Here is a 21,374-nt window from a genome sequence, read left to right as displayed (position 1 = left end):
TCACACAACCTCAGCAGAAAGCACTGCGCATTCAGAGTCACGTTGCTTTATTGGTTACTCAGCCACAATTCAGAGAAGTATTGCCTTGGAGCCACCTGTAGAAGCAGGTTCTCTCATTTTGTCTCCTAACATAACTGGTAGGACACCACCTGCTATATGGATAGTAAAAATAAAAATGTCTCTGTTCAAACTTGTAGCATCCGGGGGAAGGTTTTGTAGTTCCCGTTGATCCAGGTACTGTAATGGACACGCACGCTCTCACCACATTAGCCATCTGCATCGATTCTGTGAGCTGTTGGATAAGAACAATTAAATACACATGCCATTTCTGTTGGACAAGACACGTCCTAGCTTGAACTTGCCACCGTACCAGGGACAGACCGCAACATTTCTGGCTGCTAATTAAACACGATTCATATACACCTCCAACATACTTATGGAAGCTTTGTAAGTTGGATGTGCTTCTTGTGCTTCTTAAATTGGGCTGGGGAGCTGGTCTAGAGTAAACACGAGGTTTGTGCCCTTTAGCCAACTCCCCAGACCTACAGGGGTACTGGTAAACCTTGTCACTAGCAGATACCAGTTTCACAAAATTATTCTGGCAGGGAAGATATTTTGGCAGATGATAGATAAATGGGGATGAGGAAGAAATCTGGCTCAGGCTTCCAACTTGCCTTCATACATTCAATTCAGTCCTCAAAGGGCAATCCAATGCTGTGAATTGCCTGGCAGGGACACCGGCAGCTGCAGGAGGCCTCTGCTTCTAATTCCAGTTAGATATATAAGGTTAGTTGATAAAAACAGCTGCAGTGGTGCTGCTGAGCTCTTTTAGGTCATACTCCAGAGGCCTATCATGGTCAGCCCATTTCAATAACCCCAGTTCTGAGCACTTTGCCACACAGAGCTGAAGCAGTCCTTTACTGGTTCCTGAAGGAAGAAGCAGGGTGGTCCTTGCTACTTACATTGCTTTGGTATCCTAAGGGCCTCATTGTCAGCTGACATCACTTGGTGCAGAACTCCTCGGAACTGATAAAGCACTTTCAGACTTTTCTCCTCACCCACACAGGGGTCGTAGAAACCCGGCAGCCCAGCCTTGAACCAGAGAAGGACAGACTGAGCATCAGGGAGTGGACTTTCACAGCTCTTCAACTGACCCAAACCATTTATTACTGCCAGTGTGAGGTGTCATTAAAAAAAGGGAGTTTTGTTGCCAGTGAGATGAGACAAGCTAAGGAATCGGCTCCACAAGTTCTAATGGCAGAAAAGAGAAAATCGGGGTTTTGGGAAGTTTCTGGTGTACAGCCCCAAAGTCTGTAACAGACACTGTCCCACGCTGCAGATATGGAGATGCTGTTTCTTTGGCACTGGAAATGCCCAGAGAAACAGAAGTTCCTGGACATTCATAACACTGTAAATTGATCTAGAGTCACTAGCTTCAAGCACACTGGAGAAATCCCCTGGCAGGACAGCATACGGTTCAGTTGAAACTCTGAGTCACACATTGGAGCCCTTGAGTCTGGGCTCTGACAGAACAGCTACGTACCTTGGATGCCTCTGTAAGGATGAGTTTAGAGTCTTTCACCAAGCACTGCAGGGGCACAGTTACATCTATTACTTTCACCTTCTCATTCTTCCTGCTGTTGTCATTAACAAACTTCCCATACCAGGCGTTGACTACAATCAAACCTGCATTTCACATGAAATCAGAGATGTGATGAAAGGCTTCCCACTGACAGCTAGGCAGACACTGATGAAAAGACCATCCCGGCATTTTCTCTTGCTTTCAATGACATTTAAACTCTCCTTGCCTGGACCCATGCTTCTCAAGACAGAAGAACATTTCTACTTGGGTGTTTGTTAGCAATCTTCAGCACTAGGACAGAATGACGTGACTTCAACGCCACGCTGATGCGGCAGTCCAAGTGGATGTCAGTTCACTTTGAAACATTTGCTTGGAAATTGCTAGCAAACATCAGAAATCAGATTTCCATTATGATCCAGGAGCAAACTGTGTAAGCTAGAGACCAGTGAAACCTAAACTTGAGACTATTAACTTTTGCACATATTTATACACACACCTCTCTCTTGTGGAGAAGTGAATCCAGACTACTGTCTTCAGCCTGTTGACCCACCTCACAGCTTGTCCCAAGAGAATATTCAGCGGATCCCTACTATACTCAGGCACCGTAAGCCAAAGTGTAACGGAACTTCCCCATTACGTGCGCAACAGCAATTATGCTGTGCTTCATTAGGAGTGGAAATGAAGAAACAATACCTTGCATTTCTCCCCCCCTTACCACCCACAGCCTTTGTATTGTTCCCTCCTCTCTCTAAATTTATGGAACAAGTAAATAGTGTTGTAATCTTTACCCATTCTGGCTTCCTCCGCTTCAATTATCCTCCGGACAGACTCTTGCATTAACCGAACCTGTCACAACACAAGGGGCAGAGCAAAAGTCAAGCCCTGTCAGACACTGTGTCCAAAAGTGAAAAGCCCGGAGTGAAAACAGCTTCCTTTAACCAAGAAGGATTAGTTACAGGAAAAACTCACCGCAGCTTCAGCCTCCTGCTTCTTCTGAAGGATGTCACTGGCTGTATTCTCCCTTTGCTTCTCCAGCTCTCTGGCGTAAAGAAGTCAACATCACATCAGGTCTACACAGTGGATGGGATGCAGCCACAAAGTGGCAGATGTCTACTTACCCACCCCAATTACAACTGGCCCACAACCTGACACAAATGAGCTCAGTTTTAAGGTTCTTGCCCACCTTTCAAGATATTTTTGTAGGCTTCCAGAACTCAGTAGTACTGATGATGTAGTGAACCACAGTGCCTCGGCTGGATATTCCAGCCTTTGCACCAGGCTCCCAGAAGCACTTGCGTGGGACTTCCCAGCTCTGAATTTAAAACACAGTCTTGCGAGCTCACCTCTCCTTTTGTGCCCTGAGGTAGGGTTTGATGATTAGCCTATGCATGGCGAAGTAGATAACTAGAGGTCCCACAGTGGCATAGAATACAGCACTGGGAAGCAGCTGATCTGTTAGGTGGACAGGGAAGAAGTAGGTCTGGCTAGCCCTATTCAACCTGGAACAAAAAAGAACAGAGTGACAGGTAAGAGGAAATGCAGAGTTTAATGTGCTTGATTAAGTACACTTAGCAGCAGGGTATGCTGCTGAAGAACTGCTGAACCAAAGGAGAGATGAATGCTGAGCTCAAAAAGGTGAAAATCTGATAAACTGAAACAAGACAACAGCGAGACAGACAGCTGACACCACCCATAGCCAGGCTTTTACGTAGCAGACATCTCTTGGGATAGTACCTGACCATCCTAAAGTGTTTTTTTAATCTTAGGAGAATTTATTTGGTCATTAATTTCACCAGGGAAAGGGACTACCATCATCATAAAAAGAAAAGAAAACTCCTAGATAAAAGGTCTATGTTCACAACACTGGCATGTGCCTTCAGGGGAGGAGCACATTAATATTTTTCTGACACAATAATATTTATTTTAGAAAACTTTAGTTTTCTTGGGACAGAGGGCTTCTTTAGTTTCTGCATCCTGGCTCGCCCTCTGCTGGCACCAATTAAAAATACACTACAGTGTATGAACCCTTAAGAGAGTTCTGCCCCTCTTTGTGAACTGCATCTTGTTAATAGTATAATCACCTAGATTAGTTAATGATAATTCACTTATTCAAGTATATACTTGCGTACAGCGTTTTAAAAATGGAATGCAATTAAATACATTTCTATCGATAATATTTTCAGAAATCTTCCATCCACTTACCATAATGCTCCAAACCTTACTTTAAGCTGTATTTTCAGAATATTTTGATGCACGCACACACACTAGTCCTGAAAGAGGTGGCTCAGGCTCAGCGTAACACCAGCAGAAGGCACACATTGCTTCCGATAGGCACCACTTATATTAGAGGTGAGGGCAGCTGAAACCTTTCATAGTGATATATCAATATACCTGTATTGCCCTAAGATTGGGACCTTCCCACCTGAATACTGGAAATAGAATTATGCAGGTTATGGTCAGCCTCTGAAATCTAGAGTTGTAATCTTGAACTGACTTGATTTTCAGAGACACTCCTTGGGGAACACCAACACTGACAGTGGCTCCTAAAATGCTGTGTCTGGAAATCTTCCTCTCTGCTCCGTACTCCACTATGGTCCCAAAGAAACCCGCCCTAGAACGAGAGAACCAAAAACTGCTAAGACAGAGAAGACTCTTGAATTTCTCTTTACTGAATCCTGTAATTCCCCAACAAGTAAAGCATGGAAATACATCTCTCTGCAGCAGATGTTGGCTACTGGAAGGTTCACTGTGTATCTACAAGATGAAATTAGCCTTTTCAGCTTGTAAAGTAGTAAACAGACTACAAGAACTTCTGGCTTTCTTATTGGTGATGATATAGAGATACCACACAAAAATATTTTAAGTTCCACTTATCCGAAGAGGCACACAGAGCTAAGCCTTCAAGACATTCACTTCAGCATTTACCAGTTTTAATTAATGAAGAGCAGATTCCCAAAGACCACAGAAGCATTTGATTTGTGTGGAACCTGGAGGCCTACAACAGCAGGACAGGACAGATTCTTCAGGCTGTGAGCAATGTGAATTTCCTCTTGCACACTTACTTGAGAGAGCCTTTCACTCGTGTTTGATCCTCATCCTGAAACTTATGCTGATAACTGACCATCATGAAAGAATGGGGGATTCCCAGCTGAAATACAAGAGGCACAAATGTATGAAAACGTACCCTCTGCCACCACTGAATGCTCCCTCAAATTTCCTTTCTTATCCTTTAAGTAGCACAGAAAACATAGCAAAGCTTGCCACTTACTCGCCACAGCCAGCAACCTCTGCAGTCTGTGCTGTGCATCCTGACCCTAATCTGAGCTGATCCACATTAGAGATGACGATGTTGGGTGCAAAGTGTTGCATTCTGCCAAATGCAGCTGGTTATCTATGTTACATATTCATATGAGACAGTACCAACTGCTCCGTTATCCTCTAGTCCCAAGCGAAAATTCTGCTAGAGCAGAAAAGCTGAGGCACTTTTCTCCCACAGGGTGGTATCACTGTCCCCTGCATACAGCAACAGGACGCTCACCTGTAACGCCACAGTGAAATGGCTGGTCTTTGTATCCCGGACAATACTAGTGTTCATGGCTGACTGGATGCCCCATCGCCACTGTAAGTACCCCATCGTGTTCTTGTCAAGGTTGCGGGCTAGAACCGTGGTGAGGCCTGGGCGGATCCCACGCGACGAAAACTGCAGGGCACAGTTTGTAGTGATGAAACTAGAAGAAATAAGGAAAGCCCCATCAGTGATAAAACACAGGCTCCCAGATGGCCTCAAATTCCTTCTTGCCCAAGAGCCTTGCTGAATATGCAGAGAATATCCTGCAAAGAGCACAACGCCTGAGGGTTTCAGGAAAAACTCAAAACTAATTTAGACTGTACTGACCACAGCACCACCCAGAAGAGCGAGCTCATGCCCTAATTTATTGGTCTGTGCTGCAACACTGCAGCCAACACAGCAGGCTACCTTTCAGCCTTTACCCTTCTCGCCCTAGGCAGATAAAGTCCTGCTCTTCTGTAAAGGCAGCACACTTGGCTGCTAGAAGATAGCAGCCCTGCTATTTAATAACCCTCAAGCACCAGCTCCAAAAAACAGCAATAAAGGACTCTACGCAGAACAAGATCCCTGTATAAGCTCTGAGGAATGGCATTACTAAATTAGAAAATATAAAAAGAAGGAAGTCTACACCGGTATCTATGATGCTCTAGCATATGTCTACAATCACAGCCCTTACCTTGTACTCTCCTTTGCAACTTGAGACCTCTGTTCATTTGTAAACAGACACCACACTAGTGGCAAATTTGGCATCATTTCCCTAAAAATATGACATATCCTCTATTCCGGTCAGAAACTTCGGCTCACACACGGAAGCCCCAGAAGAGCTCCCCAATTTTTTTGTTCTGCTCCCAGAGCAAACTTCTGTGGCTCTGATTGTGAGACCATGCCTCAGGTATCACGAATTCATGACAAGATCAAGTACAAAATCTAACGATGTGGAACACAGACATTCCTTAAACTGGAGGTATCAAAATGGAGGACAGCAACACACAAAAAGAGTACAAGCATTTTGATCAATACTAAAGCACAACCTTAAGTCTGAAGAAGAAATACCATATCCTATAGGACAGAAAACAAATCCAGAATCAACATGGAAAAGAATTCAAGCCATTTAGTTCCTTAGTGTGGAATATTAACCATTAGACCATTTTCCTAATATTTACCATCTTGGTGTAAGATTACGGAATATCTTCAGACCGAAGAGAGGTCCCTGAAGGTCTCCTGCTCCAAACTCCAACTGTTTAAATGCATAATGCCAAATTGTTAGAAGAAAACATCTTTTACAACAGTGACCAAGTACTTCACAAGTGTCCTTTATGTCACAGACATTTTACACATGTGAGTAACATTTACCATATATTTCAGCATCCATTCTTTTCTGCTAGCTTTGCATTCAGAATAAGAGGTGTCTGACTGAGTAGGGTCCTCATGAGTAAAACAAAGCCAGTTCCATAGTGCTACAGGCTACTTCTACTAGCACCTGCTCTGGTTGCTCCAGTGAAAATGGAGAAAACGCCTCCATTGCAGCCTCACAACGGCAAACAGCAAGGCATGGCTGCTGCCCTCTGAGGGTAAGAGTCCTTCGCAGGACAGCCTCACAGTAATGTTGTCGGCACTTCTGCTGCTGCACCATCTCAGCGTCTGCAAAACACACCTGCTGCTTCACCCACTAGTCTGGGTGACTTCCAGGGCGGCTATTCAATGTTTATTTGATGCTGTTCAGTCTTGCTAATGGAAGCGGTTCTTAGACCTGACACTTCATGACAAAACCTGCAAAAGCAGTTCCTACTACATCTGCATCTCCCAAGTAAGTTTATTGCACGGGTTTTTTTAAGACTTTTTTAGTCAACTGACTCATGACAATACCCTCAAGCTCCTGTATTACCAATATTATGAAATCCTAATGCAAATCAAATGCCTCCAGTCTATGAATTCTCAAACAAGAGGGAAAAATCCCATTTCTCACAAGCTGAGGGAACAGGTTAGCAGAAGCCAGTGTGCAAAAAGGAAGGTGTAGAAAGCAAGCTGCCTGCCAGCCGTAGCAGTGATGCCATGAGCATCTCAAACAAAGCCACCGGTCTAGCGAGGCACAGCTTGCAGGTGGTAGCGTGGGACCTTCCAGCTCCTTAGATCAGGTATTCCTGGGAGTCAAACTGTTTTCCCCCATAACTTCTTCCCTTGTGAGCAAAGCAGTTTTTGAAGCAAAGGCAAACTATCACGCTGCCCTAAGATGCATGCTTACAGCACTGGAAGGCACCTGAGAACCTTCAGACAGTGAAATTAAGAAGGCTGGAGACAACAGGTAACAATTCTGTCAGCACAAGTGAAGTCCAAAAATGCATGGCCAAATGGAAAGGGGAAAAAAATAAGAAAAAACAAAGTTTGGCCTTCCCTTTTTCTCAAATTCCTTTGAGAATTCCTTTTTCTACATTCTACAGAACATAGAAAATGAGAGATAAAACAGAGCTAAAGTTCCCTAAAGAAAATAAACACTAGGTAACTAATCCAAGCAGCCTGAAATAGACTGGATATAAAAATGCATAACACTTAGTACTCTTACCTCTCCCCATCCCTTGGCAGATGTCACTCGTCTCAGAGCAACATTAATCGATCCACCTCCATTCCCATTCTGGGTGGAAAGGTTACCAGACAGTATTGCTGTGTCCGTGGCAGTCAGTGGTGCCTGAAGAATGAATATATTGTTACCAATTAGTCTGATCCCAATTCACACATTTAGTGCTTATTCTGCAAGGACATAATCACAACTGCTGTGAGTGTAAGCGCAGAGAAAAAGGTAACTCTCCAATGACTCCCTGTCATCCACCGAGCCCAGGTCTTTAAACCAGACATGGCCACACTTGCTCTAAATTTTGTAGTCAAAGATCAAGTACGGCAAAAAGTGAGATAATTCTTACAGTACCAGACATTTGTGACATCTTTAATGTACCACCTTAAAGTCCTGACCCCGAGCTGCAAACCATTCTAATGTCACTAGCAGACTAAATTTCGTCACCTCTCTCCAAGAGAGGAAATGCTCCCCTTTCTTTTCCTTAACCCACATCCTCAAAACTGGGCACCGTTCATTTTCATACACTAAACACTCCATGTTCAGTGAGAAGTAGATACCTGTTGTTTTCAATCATGAGTGAGCCTCTGTGCTAGCAGGCAGGACCACTGTAGCCTACAAACGAGTCACGCAAACGCATGCTGTACAGTCAACACGCAGTCCTGCTGGAACTAACCTTCCTCTTCCCACCCACGCTGGTAATCGCATCCTTCCATAAATCAAGATGAGAACCCCCTGAGCAGTGTTTCATTTCCCGTTGCTTTGCACGGTAGTGCCTCATTAGCTCAGGCCCTGCTCCACACCAGCAGCAGTGTCTGCCCTCCTTACCTCAATGGACTGGGATATGTGCATTTTGTTTATCTCAATCTGGGGAAAGCTGCTCCCAGGCACATCTTCGTATTCTTCGTCGTAACGATCAAAGAGGTCAGTGGCATCTATTCCAACACTAATTGTTCCCTAAGGAATGACAAGTGAAACAAGTACTTAGCATTAACAAACATCCAACATATAGAGGCCAAATGGCTAAACAGTCCTTGTACATGATTAAATTTTTTTGCATTTTTTTCTTGTTCTGCTATTACCTTTTCCACTTTAAAATGCATTTCTTACACATTCAAGACAAACAAAAATTAATGATCACAATATTCTAAAACAGCAATATAAATCATAAACTGGATAAAAGACAGTTTGTCAGCAGGATTGCAACTTGTAATACTAGTAGGTAGTTCTATTGTGACACATTACAGAAGTAGGTAGAACACTTTCACACAGCAGGTTTCTTCTTCCCCCACAACTGACTCTGCTCTGTCAGTATTTTAAAGTTGAAATAATGTATTTTAGAAATTGATTTTCTTCCATGGAACTTGGCCAGAAATCCTCTAAATGCTTTCTTCTTTGAGTTATCTGAAACAACTTAGTTTTGAGCTGCCATCATTCACTTGCAATTGACCTCGTTAGTCAAAAATTTAGTTTTCTTTTTCCTAGTTTCTATCTTGTAATCAGAAGAAAAGCTTGACAAAGGGAGACTTTTAGGAAGTGGTAAATATTTCCTTTCTCAGACGATAGAAAGCTTATTCCTACAAAAAACTAGGCCACAGCTAAATAGTCTGGCTACCTGCTGCTGTGCTCACTCAGACTAACTGCAAGAGTGGGTTTATTTGAGAAGGGCACGATTAGATCCTTGTCTGGGTCATATAACTTCAAGAGGCTTTGGAAACATTCCCTATAGACCTATTAAACAGCATTCCAGCTCATATAAAATGTACCAGTTGCAATAAAAAAACCAACCCTCTGTGCAGAAGCACAGAACGAACCCCAAGCAATTTGTATAAAAAAACTCAATAGCTGGGTAGGTACAAAACCCACTCACACAGAGTCCGTGTGGATGGAATAAATTCTTATTTCAACCTGAGTGAGCGTTTTTCCTTGCTCACTCCACTCTAATCAAATGCTGAACCATAAATATAAGAAGAGTTGCAGAGTCTGACAGGACTTAAAACTTCTTTCTGGTTTGGCTCCCAACTATTTATTTGCTGTGGAGATTCCCGACCTCTTCTCCACGTTTATTTTCTGATTCCTTGCCCGGCAAAAATTGGATAAATATTTTAACACAGGAAGGTGTGATCATTTCCAGGAGAACTCTGGAACAGGGGCTGTGCCCCAACTGTTCACAGATTACTCTTGGCAGGCTGGTGAATTTCAAAGCAATTACGCTCATCGTTCTGTTTGTGGCAGCACCAAGGACGAGCTCCTGCCCTTTATGCAGAAGACTACTTTTCAGGAACCATCTGCAAAGTCACCTTCAAGGGATCTGCTCTCCAGACGCTACAGCGTCTTCAGTTTCAGCCCACTCCTACGCTGTGCTGTGCCTTGAAACGAGGCCAAATTAAGAGCGAAGCAAGGCAAAACCGCCAACCGCCTAGGAAGCAGCGCAGCCCTGCGCTGCTCTCCAGCCCTCTGGAAAGACACGGAGTACAACAGCCCAAGAGAAACAGAAAGTGCCAACTCCACTCAATGAAATTCCAGCAAGTGCACTCCAGAGTGGCCACCCGAACATGTCTCGATACAGGTAAGCGTTTAGTTTAACAAAAGAGAGAACTATTTTCATTTTTCCCTGATGCTCTTCAACTCAAGGAAGCGTAAAATCCAGGATCTTTCCTAACAGAGGCAGGATGGAAAGGAAGGCTTTCCATGTGGAGCGCCACATTCAGCGCAGAACCTTTGCCAGACTGCAACCTTAAATTCCAAGTTAAACATTTTTAAACAAGGGATAGCATGCTGAGTAGTAAGCATGCTGAATTTGAATGGCAAAAAGACAGAAAATTGTGTGTTTTCAACTCAGACTGGAATATAAGCAGCAGTAAATCTTTCTCAAGAATTTGCACTAAAAAAACCCCAAACACTGAAAAACACCTTACTATACTACGTTTACTCATACTGCAATGCTTGTACCCTTTGTAAAGATGGATCAAGGTCCACACACATTCCTGAAATTCATTGCACCTCCTTTCTTTCAGTCATACTCAAAATCTTATGATTTCCTTTTTCACACCTATGAATTTCAGGGCAAATATCCTTCCCAACGAAAAAAGGTAAACACCTGAACCTATCCATGAAAATCCACAAGACCCATTCAGAGGAAAGGAGCGTCTCCACTCCCTCCCTGCCTCCTCAGCAGATCTTCTATTCAGCTGCCTTTCGCTGAAGTGAGCGGTGGACTCCTTGCAGACATTTCACCTCCTGCCGAGCGGGTGAAGTCACCCTCAGAGGTCTATAGATCCTGGCCAGGAAACTGGCTCGGGCACAAGCACAGGAAAAGCAGCAGATGGTAAAGTTAAAAATATTCCCAGAGAACGACAGCACCCCCTATGCCACCGGATAATAGAGAGGGGACCGCTGCTGCTCGCAACTCCCCATCAGCCACCTGCTCAGACCATTGGAAATGAAAACGCCCTCCCCAAAGAAAGAGCAGCAGGGAAAAAGCTGTAAAGCTCTGCTCAGAAGTCAGCGGTGCACGCACGCGACATGCTGCAAAGCACACCAGCTCAGCAGGACGGGAAGCTGGGGAACAACGCTACAGAACCATCAGAATTGATACCTGGTATCCTCTTTTAAAATCACCTTTATTTGCCATCCTGCGAATACAAAACAGACTTTACTGCTGGAATTAAGAGGTGTGCCAGAGAAGAATATACTCCCTCCTTGCCTCTTTTCTTAGGGATTTACCTTCTGGAAGGTGACATATGGAAGCTGTGCCAGACTAAGCCTTGAGGGACCTGCATCTCTTAGACGCTGACCTTCCGCAGCAGGAAAATAATGGGATTTAATTTCTCCTAACAGGAAGCGGTTCTTCTCAAATCAAGTAATGAACTTTTCAACCCTTCTGCACATCTTTGAAAGCAGGAACAAAGCTCTAAAAGCAAATAATAGACTCAATTCGAAACCTGCCAAATTGCCTACATCTGGTTATTGCTCAACATTTCTGGTGAAAATGCTTTATTTTGCTGGAACCGTTTTATAGAACTGACAAAATGTTGGAAATTTTAAAATAACTTGCGTTCGTGTATGAAATGATCACAGCTGCGCTACCTAATTCCACAGGAACACTGCCTGGAGAGACATTTCTATAGGCTGCCAATCAGCAATTGCTGTAAACACCCAGATGGCTAATTTTATCACAGGACACAGAGGCTGAGGCTTACAATGGAGCTCCACTTTTTACGGCTCACAGCCACAGCGAGGCGCCCAGACAAAATGTCAAATTCCTGAAGTCACAGAGAATCATGAGGTGGAGATAAACATCACCCTCTCTCAGAATACCCTTCTGACCCCAATCACCCTCATCTCCAGCAGAGATAGTTCAACTTGCCCCTTTAGTGGCATCCAGGAATCCCTTCCTGCCTGCAATAATGTTGTCAGCAGTTATTCATGTAACACCTTATGCTTATTTACCCTTCCAGTACAAACAAGGTCTCAGTATCTGTGCACTATCCACAACAGCCTGGTGATCTGTATTAGTCCTTTGCTTTGCTAAGACCAGCACAGATCCAAAGTCTGTGCCAAGGTGAATATCTCAAAACATTACAGGTCTTCTCAGATGGACATTTTTCTGATACAGTCCTAAGCATTACCATACCCTTCTGTTCAATCAGAAAACATTGTGATTTTAAACTGCTGGCCATGAAAATACCATCAACCTTCAAAACCAACAGTAATAGTAGTTAATCAGCTGGTAGTTTGTTTCTCAGGTTACGCAAGTTATGCTGCAACACTTTAGAGGTCCATGCGTGAACATAACAACACAGGAGACCTCCTCTTTCAAAGCCATCAGAAGAGTACAGCCACCCATGCTTCAGGATGCAGAATCTGCATTGAATGCAAGCCTGCAGTGAGAACTCTGGGGATACCCAGTTTTCCACCAAGGATAGAAGCATTTATAAATAAAACAAAAACTGATGTCTCATTACAGTTTATTTTTTCAAGACAAACAAAATTGGTCTACATAAATATCTGTACAGTTACCTTCGGGTAGACAGAGTAAAATTAAGGCTCCCCCACCACGGACCACTTCCATACTGCATAGAACAAACGGATTTGTAACACTTTTCAAAAAATAGGTACAAAATGGTTTCTGATAGTTTAAGCAAAAAACCCCGAGAAAAATATAGATACAGGTAAACTAAAGTATGAATACATTTGGCCAGTGTAGATGCAGCCCTTGGATAATGTCATTCACTGCATGAGAACCAAGATTTTTGTGATTCAACAAGCTTTGAAACCTCAGTTCGTGACAATCCTGACAAAACCAGGGTTTGCCTAGCATACTTATCAAGCCAAGAGCCAGCAAAGCTGTTAGCATTCTAAACTATTGGAGTATTCCAGTCGCAGCAGGTGACAGAGGAAGCAGCGGCCGATCGTCATTTCCACCTCTCACTGCCATCCCAACGCTACCATGAGAACATCATTCTCAACACGGTATTCTTGATCATCTCTGAACAGCCAAGATTCAGCTGCGAGGTGGGTCATTTAGTGTCAGTTTATGGCTGCTCAAACAGACTGAGAGATGCGAATGGAATACTCAATGATTCTCATCCTGAGAGTGCAATCAAGCTTTCCTAGAACAGGCACTAACTGTGAAACTGGCAAGACCCCAATCCTGTTCAGGTTGGTTTTGCTCACTGTGCAGCAGCCAGAAGAGTTCTGCTACCCAGCTGGTTTGGTAGCTGCCTTGCATTTTTCATTGGTTTCAAAGCTGCGTTTGAATATCTCCTCGCATTGTTGTGACACTACAGAAGTGTCAAAGGGAAACTCATCAGGTAACTGCAGGGAGTTTCATTGTATTTGGAATACTTGGAAAGAAATCATAAAACATTTCAGTGTTAGGTCTGTTTTCTTGAAATTGCTGAAACAGGTATTTTGCTCCTACATCTTTCAACGAAACAAAGAAAAGGAACTTTCAATAGAGGATTACTGTTCAAAAAATTAGCTGTTTTCCCTACATTGCCCAGAGAAACTGAATATTCAAAACAGGAAAAGTAAGTCACTACGTGTAGATACCTAAGGGGCCATTTCCTATAGCCCCTCATCTAGGCTAATCACACCCTGCATATTCGTAATAATTTACAGATTCACCCTTGACCCTAGGATGAAGTCTTTGCTTACCTTTGGATTAGTTCGCTGCTGTAGTCTTCTTTCTTCCCTCTCTCTCTGCAAACGCTCAAATTCTTCCCTGATTTCAGCTGGAGTTCTCTTCCTTTCCACAACCTGCTCAGAAAGAAATTAAAAACAGAAGATTACCAGAAAGAGGTATTCAGGGTATTGCATTGCTGATGGGACGGAGGTCCACTGACCTGGTACGCTCTAACATGCTGTCCCTCCTGCTTCTGTAAGCCACCCTGCAAACTCTGAACTCAGAGCTTGGAAGCAAATATTTGGGCCAGATCAAATGGCAGGCACAAGAGAAAACCCCATGCTTTGACAGAAGGGAAAATGGTCTTGTTATTTCTATTTCCTTGACAAAACCAGGGCAAATAGCTTTCAAACCACAAGTACAAGATACTGCAGCACAACCGTTACTAACAGCTATCCATTAACTTCTGTACTAGGGCTAGAGAAAAAAAATGAAAACAACTGAAAGCTTCTGACCTGAGGTAAACTGATTAAGTGAGAGTTTTGTGATTTTAGGCTACAACGATTCATGTCTGTTTCCCTTACATGGCTCAGGGAATGAAAGTTTTAAACAGGTATGGCTCTAGGTATGGATAGAAAGAGTATTGGATTCAGCTTTTCAAAATAAGATCAAGTCTGCCACAGGCAGCTCAAAAACGTCTGTTACACACTGCCACTGCTCCACATGTCTTGCTACTAACTCCAAACTTGACCTCTGTACTGGCCTGACCCAATACAATATATTCTGCAGCAAGCAGCGTAGTGCAATCAACTAAGACTGGCAGAGGCTAGCAAGGGGACTTAACAACAGGAAAGCCACAAATGGGCAAGTTCTCTTTCAAAGCCCATAAAAACCAACCAAACAAAACCAAACAACCCCAAAGAGCCCAGAAAGAAAAAGTAATTTCAAACTCAGAGGCTAGCTGATGCTGGGAAAAAAGTTTCAGATGAAAAAGATGAGACTAGATGGACAATAACGACGCATTTTTCTCAGACAAAGATGTTGTCTGTCACGGTAATATCCTATTAGGGAACTCTGAATGTCAGGTTTATTGTTCTCTTGTCAAGTGAAAAACCTAAGTATTCTTTGAAAATCCATCATGGTGTTTCAGCAGAGATGGAGAGAGGCAGAAATAACTAAACAGGGATGCCTTCAAACAAACAGGCATTTATTACCATCAAGGTGTCAGTGCAGCTCAATATAACAAGAATGTCAGATAAAGGTGGGTTTAGTCAATTCCACTGTCCGTAAGGTGCTAAATTTCTCTCACCTCCCATCCTTCCATTTCCAGTCCTCTCCTCCCATATATGTCATAGATGGCTCTGGTCTGTGGATCACTAAGCACTGCAAGTTAAAATCAAAAGAGGAGAGAACTCAGTTTCTGGTCTTCTCCTCGAATTTCAGACCAACACACTAGTGTTATTTCGAATTCAAGCACAGATCCTGGAAACACGTTGTTCTACAGTTGCATCCAATTTTTACATTAACTCCCTTTAACCTTTTCACATGCTACATTTAACAGGACACACTCACTTTTCCCCCCAGCAAATTCCTTTTTCTTCTTCCTTACTTCTAAAATCAAAAAGTGAAAAGAACACAAAAGAGACATGCAGACTAACTGAATATGCAGCAGGGTTTTTTAATATTGCTTTCTTTGACTGAAGGGTGACATAAGCCCTCTAACAATTAACGGCATTATTGGGATTATTAGCCATTCAGCGATAGCAGTCCCTGGAAACTGTCTGAGGAGGAATGACACCTACCTCTGTCTAGCTTTCAAAGCTCTTTGGTGCTTCACTCCCTGCGTTCGATCTTCTTTACCATCCCTGTCCACTGATCTTTTCCCACCCAGTCCAAACATATGGGACATGCCAAGCACCAACAACGCAATTTCCATGAGGCAGTTCCTGCCTTGCCAAACATCAACTAGAGGGTAATTGCAAAAATGCATGCAGAATCTTAATCTCCCCAAAAGTCACACAATGCAATGGAGAAAATAAAATAAACAAGGAGACTGCAGAACAGTTACTTTGGAAAAAGACTGTACACAGAATTAAGAAGACTCTCCAAAATGTAAGGCATATTTAAAAGCATAATCTCTCATACCACACCCTTCCTTAAAAAAAAAACCCCAAAATTAAAAAATCATCCATAGTTTTCCCACAGGGTTCCAAGATCAGCTTCAGCATCATCATGCATGTCTTTTGACTGTGGAGGAACTGATTAGTCTTCAGGGAGCTGGGTGTGTATATTAAGGCAAAAAGAGGCTTATACTAGTAATTGAGGTTTGATCTGAACTACTTGAAGATTATTGAACTTGCTAAATGTCACAGGCAGATACTATTTTTTATAAAGTCTGAAAAAATAACTCTTTTCTTGTGTGATATTAGGAGATGGAAGAGAAGGGGGAGAAAATAGGCAGGAGGCGGGGTGGCTTATTTTCAAGACATCAAAACTTTTGCTTGTAAAGTATTATGCTCACATTTAGTACTAAACGAACAACATTTACATATACATTGCAACACAGAGCCAAGCAAAGACACAGAATTCAAAGGGAAAGCTGACTCTAATGTAAGACCTGCTCATCGCATTAAAATGAAATTATTGAAGCATTCTGAGTTTTTATTCCCTATGTCGTCAATGTAAGACCTTCACTGTTCTCCCCAGCAAAAGCTTCAGTATGTCCTAACGCCTAGCTAGGGACAATGTAAAAGACTCCACCCATGTTCAAGTCCAACTGGAAGAAACAAATGCTTATCATTCAGAAAACATAACAGTAAAAAAAATATAAAATTTAGCTCATCTTTGAGGTTTAATAGAGGAATATTTATTCACCATTTTGCTTTAGTTTCTCTTTAGGCTACAGGACAGAGCCTCTCGTTTGGTGCACCAGTTTTTTTTAATGCAGCAGAGTCCTAGCAGCCTCTAATCCACTTGCATTCCAGGTGCCTCTTACCACACTTGCAAAATGCTGCACAAATCACTTCCTTGTGCCTCAGTTACACTACATATTACCTATGGTGACACCAGGATTTAAGTAAACGTCAGCTTAATTCACAATATTTTTAAAGGGCTTTGGCATCCCTGGATGAAATCTACTGTCCTTGTCTCAGTCTTAGCATATGGGAAGAACTTGCTGAAAAACAATGGAGACTGCGATCAGTTGATAGAGAACAGAAAATCAGGATGTATCAGTTCAAAAGAAAAATATGAAATTGTCTTTCTGTTTGAAGCTTTTCAGTCCTCAGTCTCTTATGGGAGAGTCTTTTCAGAAGTAAGGGAAGTGGTGAAAAGATTATTTATGACATGCAGGAAATAAGACAGAGACTCCACATTTCGTTCATTGAAGAATTTATACTGCATTGCTCCTCTGATTTACAGGACAGAATCAGGAAACAAAGCATGGCTAAGCGTCAGCAAATTTAATTATTACTTTGTAATAATATATATACTTTTCAAAAAGCACGAAGACACAGCCCTTCTAGACAACCCCTGAAAAGAGTTTCTGCAAACTTCAGACTTCCACTGACCTTCATAAGCTTGGTGAACAAGGTTAAAGAGCCGCTCAGCTTGCGTTTTGAGCTCTGGGTCTCTGTGCTTGTCTGGATGGTAGAGCATACACAGTCGGCGGTAGGCAGCTTTTAGCTCTTCCTGAGAGGCCTGCGAACAGCAGTAAAAATGAATTAAAGTACAACCAATGCTATTTAAAAAAGACCATTCTCAAGATCAGCCCTAAAAGAGAAGTCCATCAGCTATTGTATTACACTACTTTTACCTACACAAAATCAATAATGGACTTTTGTTTCATTACGTACATTAATAAAATGTTCAATTATGCACACCAGTATTTCCCACACTATTTATAGTGCAACAAGTGACAGCAACAGCTTATCAGTGTATACCTAGGTATAAAAAAATAGGTTAAAAAAACCCCAACAAAACACCCAAGCAATCTGTGTTCATACATTATTGTTATTACACAACTAATGTCTCCTCAATTAAATGCAGAAAAGCAAAAGAAATAGCCACCTCAGGATAAAAACACTTAAATCCAGAGATGTACATCAAATTCTACTCACATATTTCAGCTTAAACCCTCAAGTAGATACTATAACTATCCAAAAGCACTGACTTTCCACAGCAGTAAAGCTAAGAAATGTAAACCTACAGTTTTACATCCACCCCTTCACTGCCACGCTCTCCAGCACCTCTCTTCCTATACAGCAAGGGCTCTCTCTCGTGCTGTACGGAAGAAAGGCACATCATCTGCCCACAGACACACACTCACCTGCAGCAGATGGGTAACCAGAAGAACAGCGTGTCACTAAACACATCAAGAAAAAACAAAAAGCCCTGTTCTTTACCACAACCACTCTGGAATTTCAGACGGCACCTGGCCTCATTCCAAAGACACGCGGTGGAAAGGGATTTCAGATGGCGCTCTCAGAATCGATGGAATAAAACCCCCACTCCTTCCATTACCATCTCTCAGGAGACAACCTCACAGCAATATTATTTTTTGACTCTAGAGAGTACTGGTAACTTCCCCTGTCTTATCTCGCTCCTGCAACAGTCTTTGTATTGCAGCAGCCGTCTATGCCTTGGCGGCTGGTTAACACCTGCTTAGAAGCACAGTAGCCAAAACCAGCCAGAACTTCCCCGAAAGGCGCAGTTAGTGCATGCAGCTGCACAGAGCTACCAACCGGCCAGTTACAAAACTGTCTGGGCAAGACTCAATTCCCAGGGTGCAGGAAGCTACTTCTCTGCACCAGGAGAAATATGCAGAGTAAAATAACCGAAACAACATGACGGGTACTTGCTGGCCTCCTTCAAGCAAATGTCATCCCTTTTATTACAGCCAGGGGTTACGACGGACAGGAATAGAACGCAAGCAAGCGAGAAGGGGGCATCCAGAAAATGACTTTCGATAACGGAATTTAAAGACACAAATTCCATTTACTCTTAACACTCTTCAGTGACTGAAGCTTTCACAGTTCCCAAGCTTTCACCGTGGAAACAAAGGCCCTAACAGTTTGTTTCTTAGAGTAACATCTTTTTTCCAAGTTGTGGTAAGGAGAGTCTGGGTTTTCATCAAAGAAACGCATTCATTTGTGTACCAGAGCTAGAAATCCATTCAATTTTGAGGACAGCTTAGAATAAATGTTTTCTCTGCACGTGTGTACTATTTCATGTTTCTAAGTGATATAGCAAAAGGGGACCTGCCAAATTTGCTGGCCCCAAGACAGTAAATGTAGCTACAGATTAGCTGTTTTTCTTTTTACCACCTTGTGCTTTCTCGGACATCGAAATTAAACTCGACTGAGAAGGCAGGGGAACATATAGGTCTAAAATGGCATTCTTTAATCAAATTAATGATAAATGGTTTAATGTGCTATTGATTATATAATAGAAATGAGCAGTTTCATTTTTCATAAATGCCATGTTCAATAAAATGTTAGATTGGGCCTCTCATCATCATTGAATAGCTCGGGTCATTAGCTCAATATTTCATGAGCAATAGCCTCTTAGAAACCGCTAAAGAAATACTGACATCATTTCAAATTGCAATGAAATACATAAGTTAGTAATAATCATACGTAAGTTACATCTTTATTACCAAAATTCCAGGCAAAATTAAAAGGTGTCCCATCTCCCTACTTGGGGTTTAAATGGCTTCATTTAACGTCTCAAACATGTCACCACTTTTTTACTGGATTGAAATCTATAAAAGATTAAACATTTATATACATACACGCACGAAAATCACGGCTCGGCAGGCTTACTCTCCTCATCGGGGCTGCAAAGTTCAGTGGTTAACTATCATTTTAAGCTCAGCTACCACATCACACGAAGTTGGCTCAGCACACAAAAATGCGAGTCACTGCATTCCACTGCTATGCAGGATAGTACTACTGAATTTAATTAGCAAGGGGTAATTAAGAAAGCAACTACTACTCTCAGTTGGAATTACTCCCTCGAAGACCATTTTAACTTGGTTTCCAGCTCCCTGCTGTACCAAACCTGAATTTGCTGGTCTCTAGCACAGAGCTGAAAGCCTAGCTAAGTTAACTATTAAGCCTCCGCTGTCTATCTCCCAAGCAGTCATAACCCCTGGGCGGTTCCCACCTCTTTCCATTAACCTCTACATCTGCACACGGCTGACATTTGGGAGGGTGAATTAAAAAAGCTGTTGAGTGATCTACAAGTATGGCCCACCAGCTTTTAACAAGACTCAGGCTTGAGTTGCACAAAAGTTTTTTCTAAAAAGAGCGCACTTTGCTGCATGGCATTCAGGAATTCTGCAAACAGAGTTACTGTTACGTATTTTTCCTTCAGAAATGCGGAACATTTCCACAAATGAGACACAGGAGGCTGCCACCAAGGCCGCAAGTACTGACATTAACTCCAAAGATAATTTTTTTCCGAGCTATCAGACTGAATCGCTTCCAAGTCCTGAACTCCTATTATATGCAGTAGTAGTAGTTCAGCAAAAGCCTTCTTCAGCCCAAATCGTCAACATCTAGGCGGATGTGTTTGAACGGTTAAGGCTGTATAGATATATGTACGCACATATAGAGAGTATGTATAGATATATCGCTATTACACCTGACGAAACAAGCTATAGCACAGTTTATACACTCTGATCTTTGGCGATTTGCCTAATTCTTACTATAAAAAAAGGCAGCTACCTCCCATTATGTCCCAAACTGTTCTAGCATAACAAAACTGTGCCCACTAATACCCGTCTATTCTTAAAAATGAAACCGGGGAGTATTGATCCTCCTTCTTTGCTAAGCGAGATGCCCTGCAACACACGTATGATTTTCAATTTGGAAACGTTTGGGAAGTCCGCGCGGCCCTGGTTAAAAGCAGAACGAACGGGCGGCCAAAGAGACAAGCACACGAGACCCACGGACCCGCGGGGATGAGGCTCAGGGCCGAGCTACCCTCTGCCCCGGGAAGAGTCGAATCGGAAGCATTCACCGCAACCCACCTCCGCCTCACCCGCCGCTCTCCCGCCCCGCCATCCCGCTTCGGATTTCTGAACTCCTGCTCCCGGGGCAGCGGCTGCCCCAGCCCCGCTCACGCCCGCCGGGACCCGCCGCGGCCCGGCCCGCCCAGGCGGGCACCGGGGTCACACGGCCCACCGGGCCCGGCCGCTCCGCCCTGCCCCACCGGCCCAGCCCCGCCGCCCGCAGCCCTCCGCCGCCGCCAGGCCCACCTCCCGCCGCACGTTGAGCAGCGAGTAGTAGTCCTCGTTGTCCGGCACCTCCTCCCCCAAGGCCGCCGCCATCTTCCCGACCTCTCACCCCGCACGGACGGGGGTGGCGGCGGCGGACGCGAGAGCGGACGCGAGGCGCGGCGCCCCCCGCCAGCGCGCCCCCCAGCGGACCGGAGGGCCGAACGCCTGCGCATGCGCCCGGGTAAAAAAAAAAAAAAAAAAAAACCCCACCAAAAAAACCAACCCACCAACCAAAAACCCACAAAC

At 43.4% G+C, this 21,374-nt stretch overlaps 1 protein-coding gene across 2 annotated transcripts; it reads right to left on the bottom strand.

The window, feature by feature from the left end:
- Positions 1-30: 30 nt before the first annotated feature.
- On the bottom strand, positions 31-21,241 carry DNAJC11 (DnaJ heat shock protein family (Hsp40) member C11). 2 transcript variants are annotated; one of them, XM_049798770.1, is made up of 16 exons: positions 21,108-21,241; positions 17,416-17,545; positions 15,156-15,229; positions 13,879-13,980; positions 8,545-8,673; positions 7,711-7,833; positions 6,314-6,387; positions 5,121-5,310; positions 4,645-4,730; positions 4,077-4,193; positions 2,926-3,081; positions 2,552-2,621; positions 2,371-2,428; positions 1,544-1,686; positions 963-1,092; positions 31-292 (listed from the first exon to the last, which is right to left on the bottom strand). In XM_049798770.1, exons 1-16 carry the CDS (start codon positions 21,177-21,179, stop codon positions 267-269), a joined length of 1,680 nt encoding a protein of 559 aa, XP_049654727.1. In that variant the 5' UTR covers positions 21,180-21,241; the 3' UTR covers positions 31-266. The 2 variants fall into 2 exon arrangements, with proteins under 2 accessions (XP_049654727.1, XP_049654737.1); XM_049798780.1 differs by lacking the exons at positions 31-292; positions 963-1,092; positions 1,544-1,686 and adding an exon at positions 1,693-1,962.
- Positions 21,242-21,374: the final 133 nt, after the last annotated feature.

Source organism: Accipiter gentilis, chromosome 1, assembly GCF_929443795.1.
Source record: "Accipiter gentilis chromosome 1, bAccGen1.1, whole genome shotgun sequence".
NCBI lineage: Eukaryota > Metazoa > Chordata > Aves > Accipitriformes > Accipitridae > Astur > Astur gentilis.
This window is presented reverse-complemented; position numbering and strand designations above follow the sequence as displayed.

Coding starts and splice junctions, on each gene's coding strand:
- DNAJC11 (XM_049798770.1), bottom strand. CDS start 21,179: ATGGCGGCGGCCTTGGGGGAGGAGGTGCCGGACAACGAGGACTACTAC. Junction 2,622..2,925: donor CTCAGGGCACAAAAGGAGAG/GTGAGCTCGCAA, acceptor TCTTTACGCCAG/AGAGCTGGAGAAGCAAAGGG. Junction 2,429..2,551: donor AGCAGGAGGCTGAAGCTGCG/GTGAGTTTTTCC, acceptor GTGTTGTGACAG/GTTCGGTTAATGCAAGAGTC.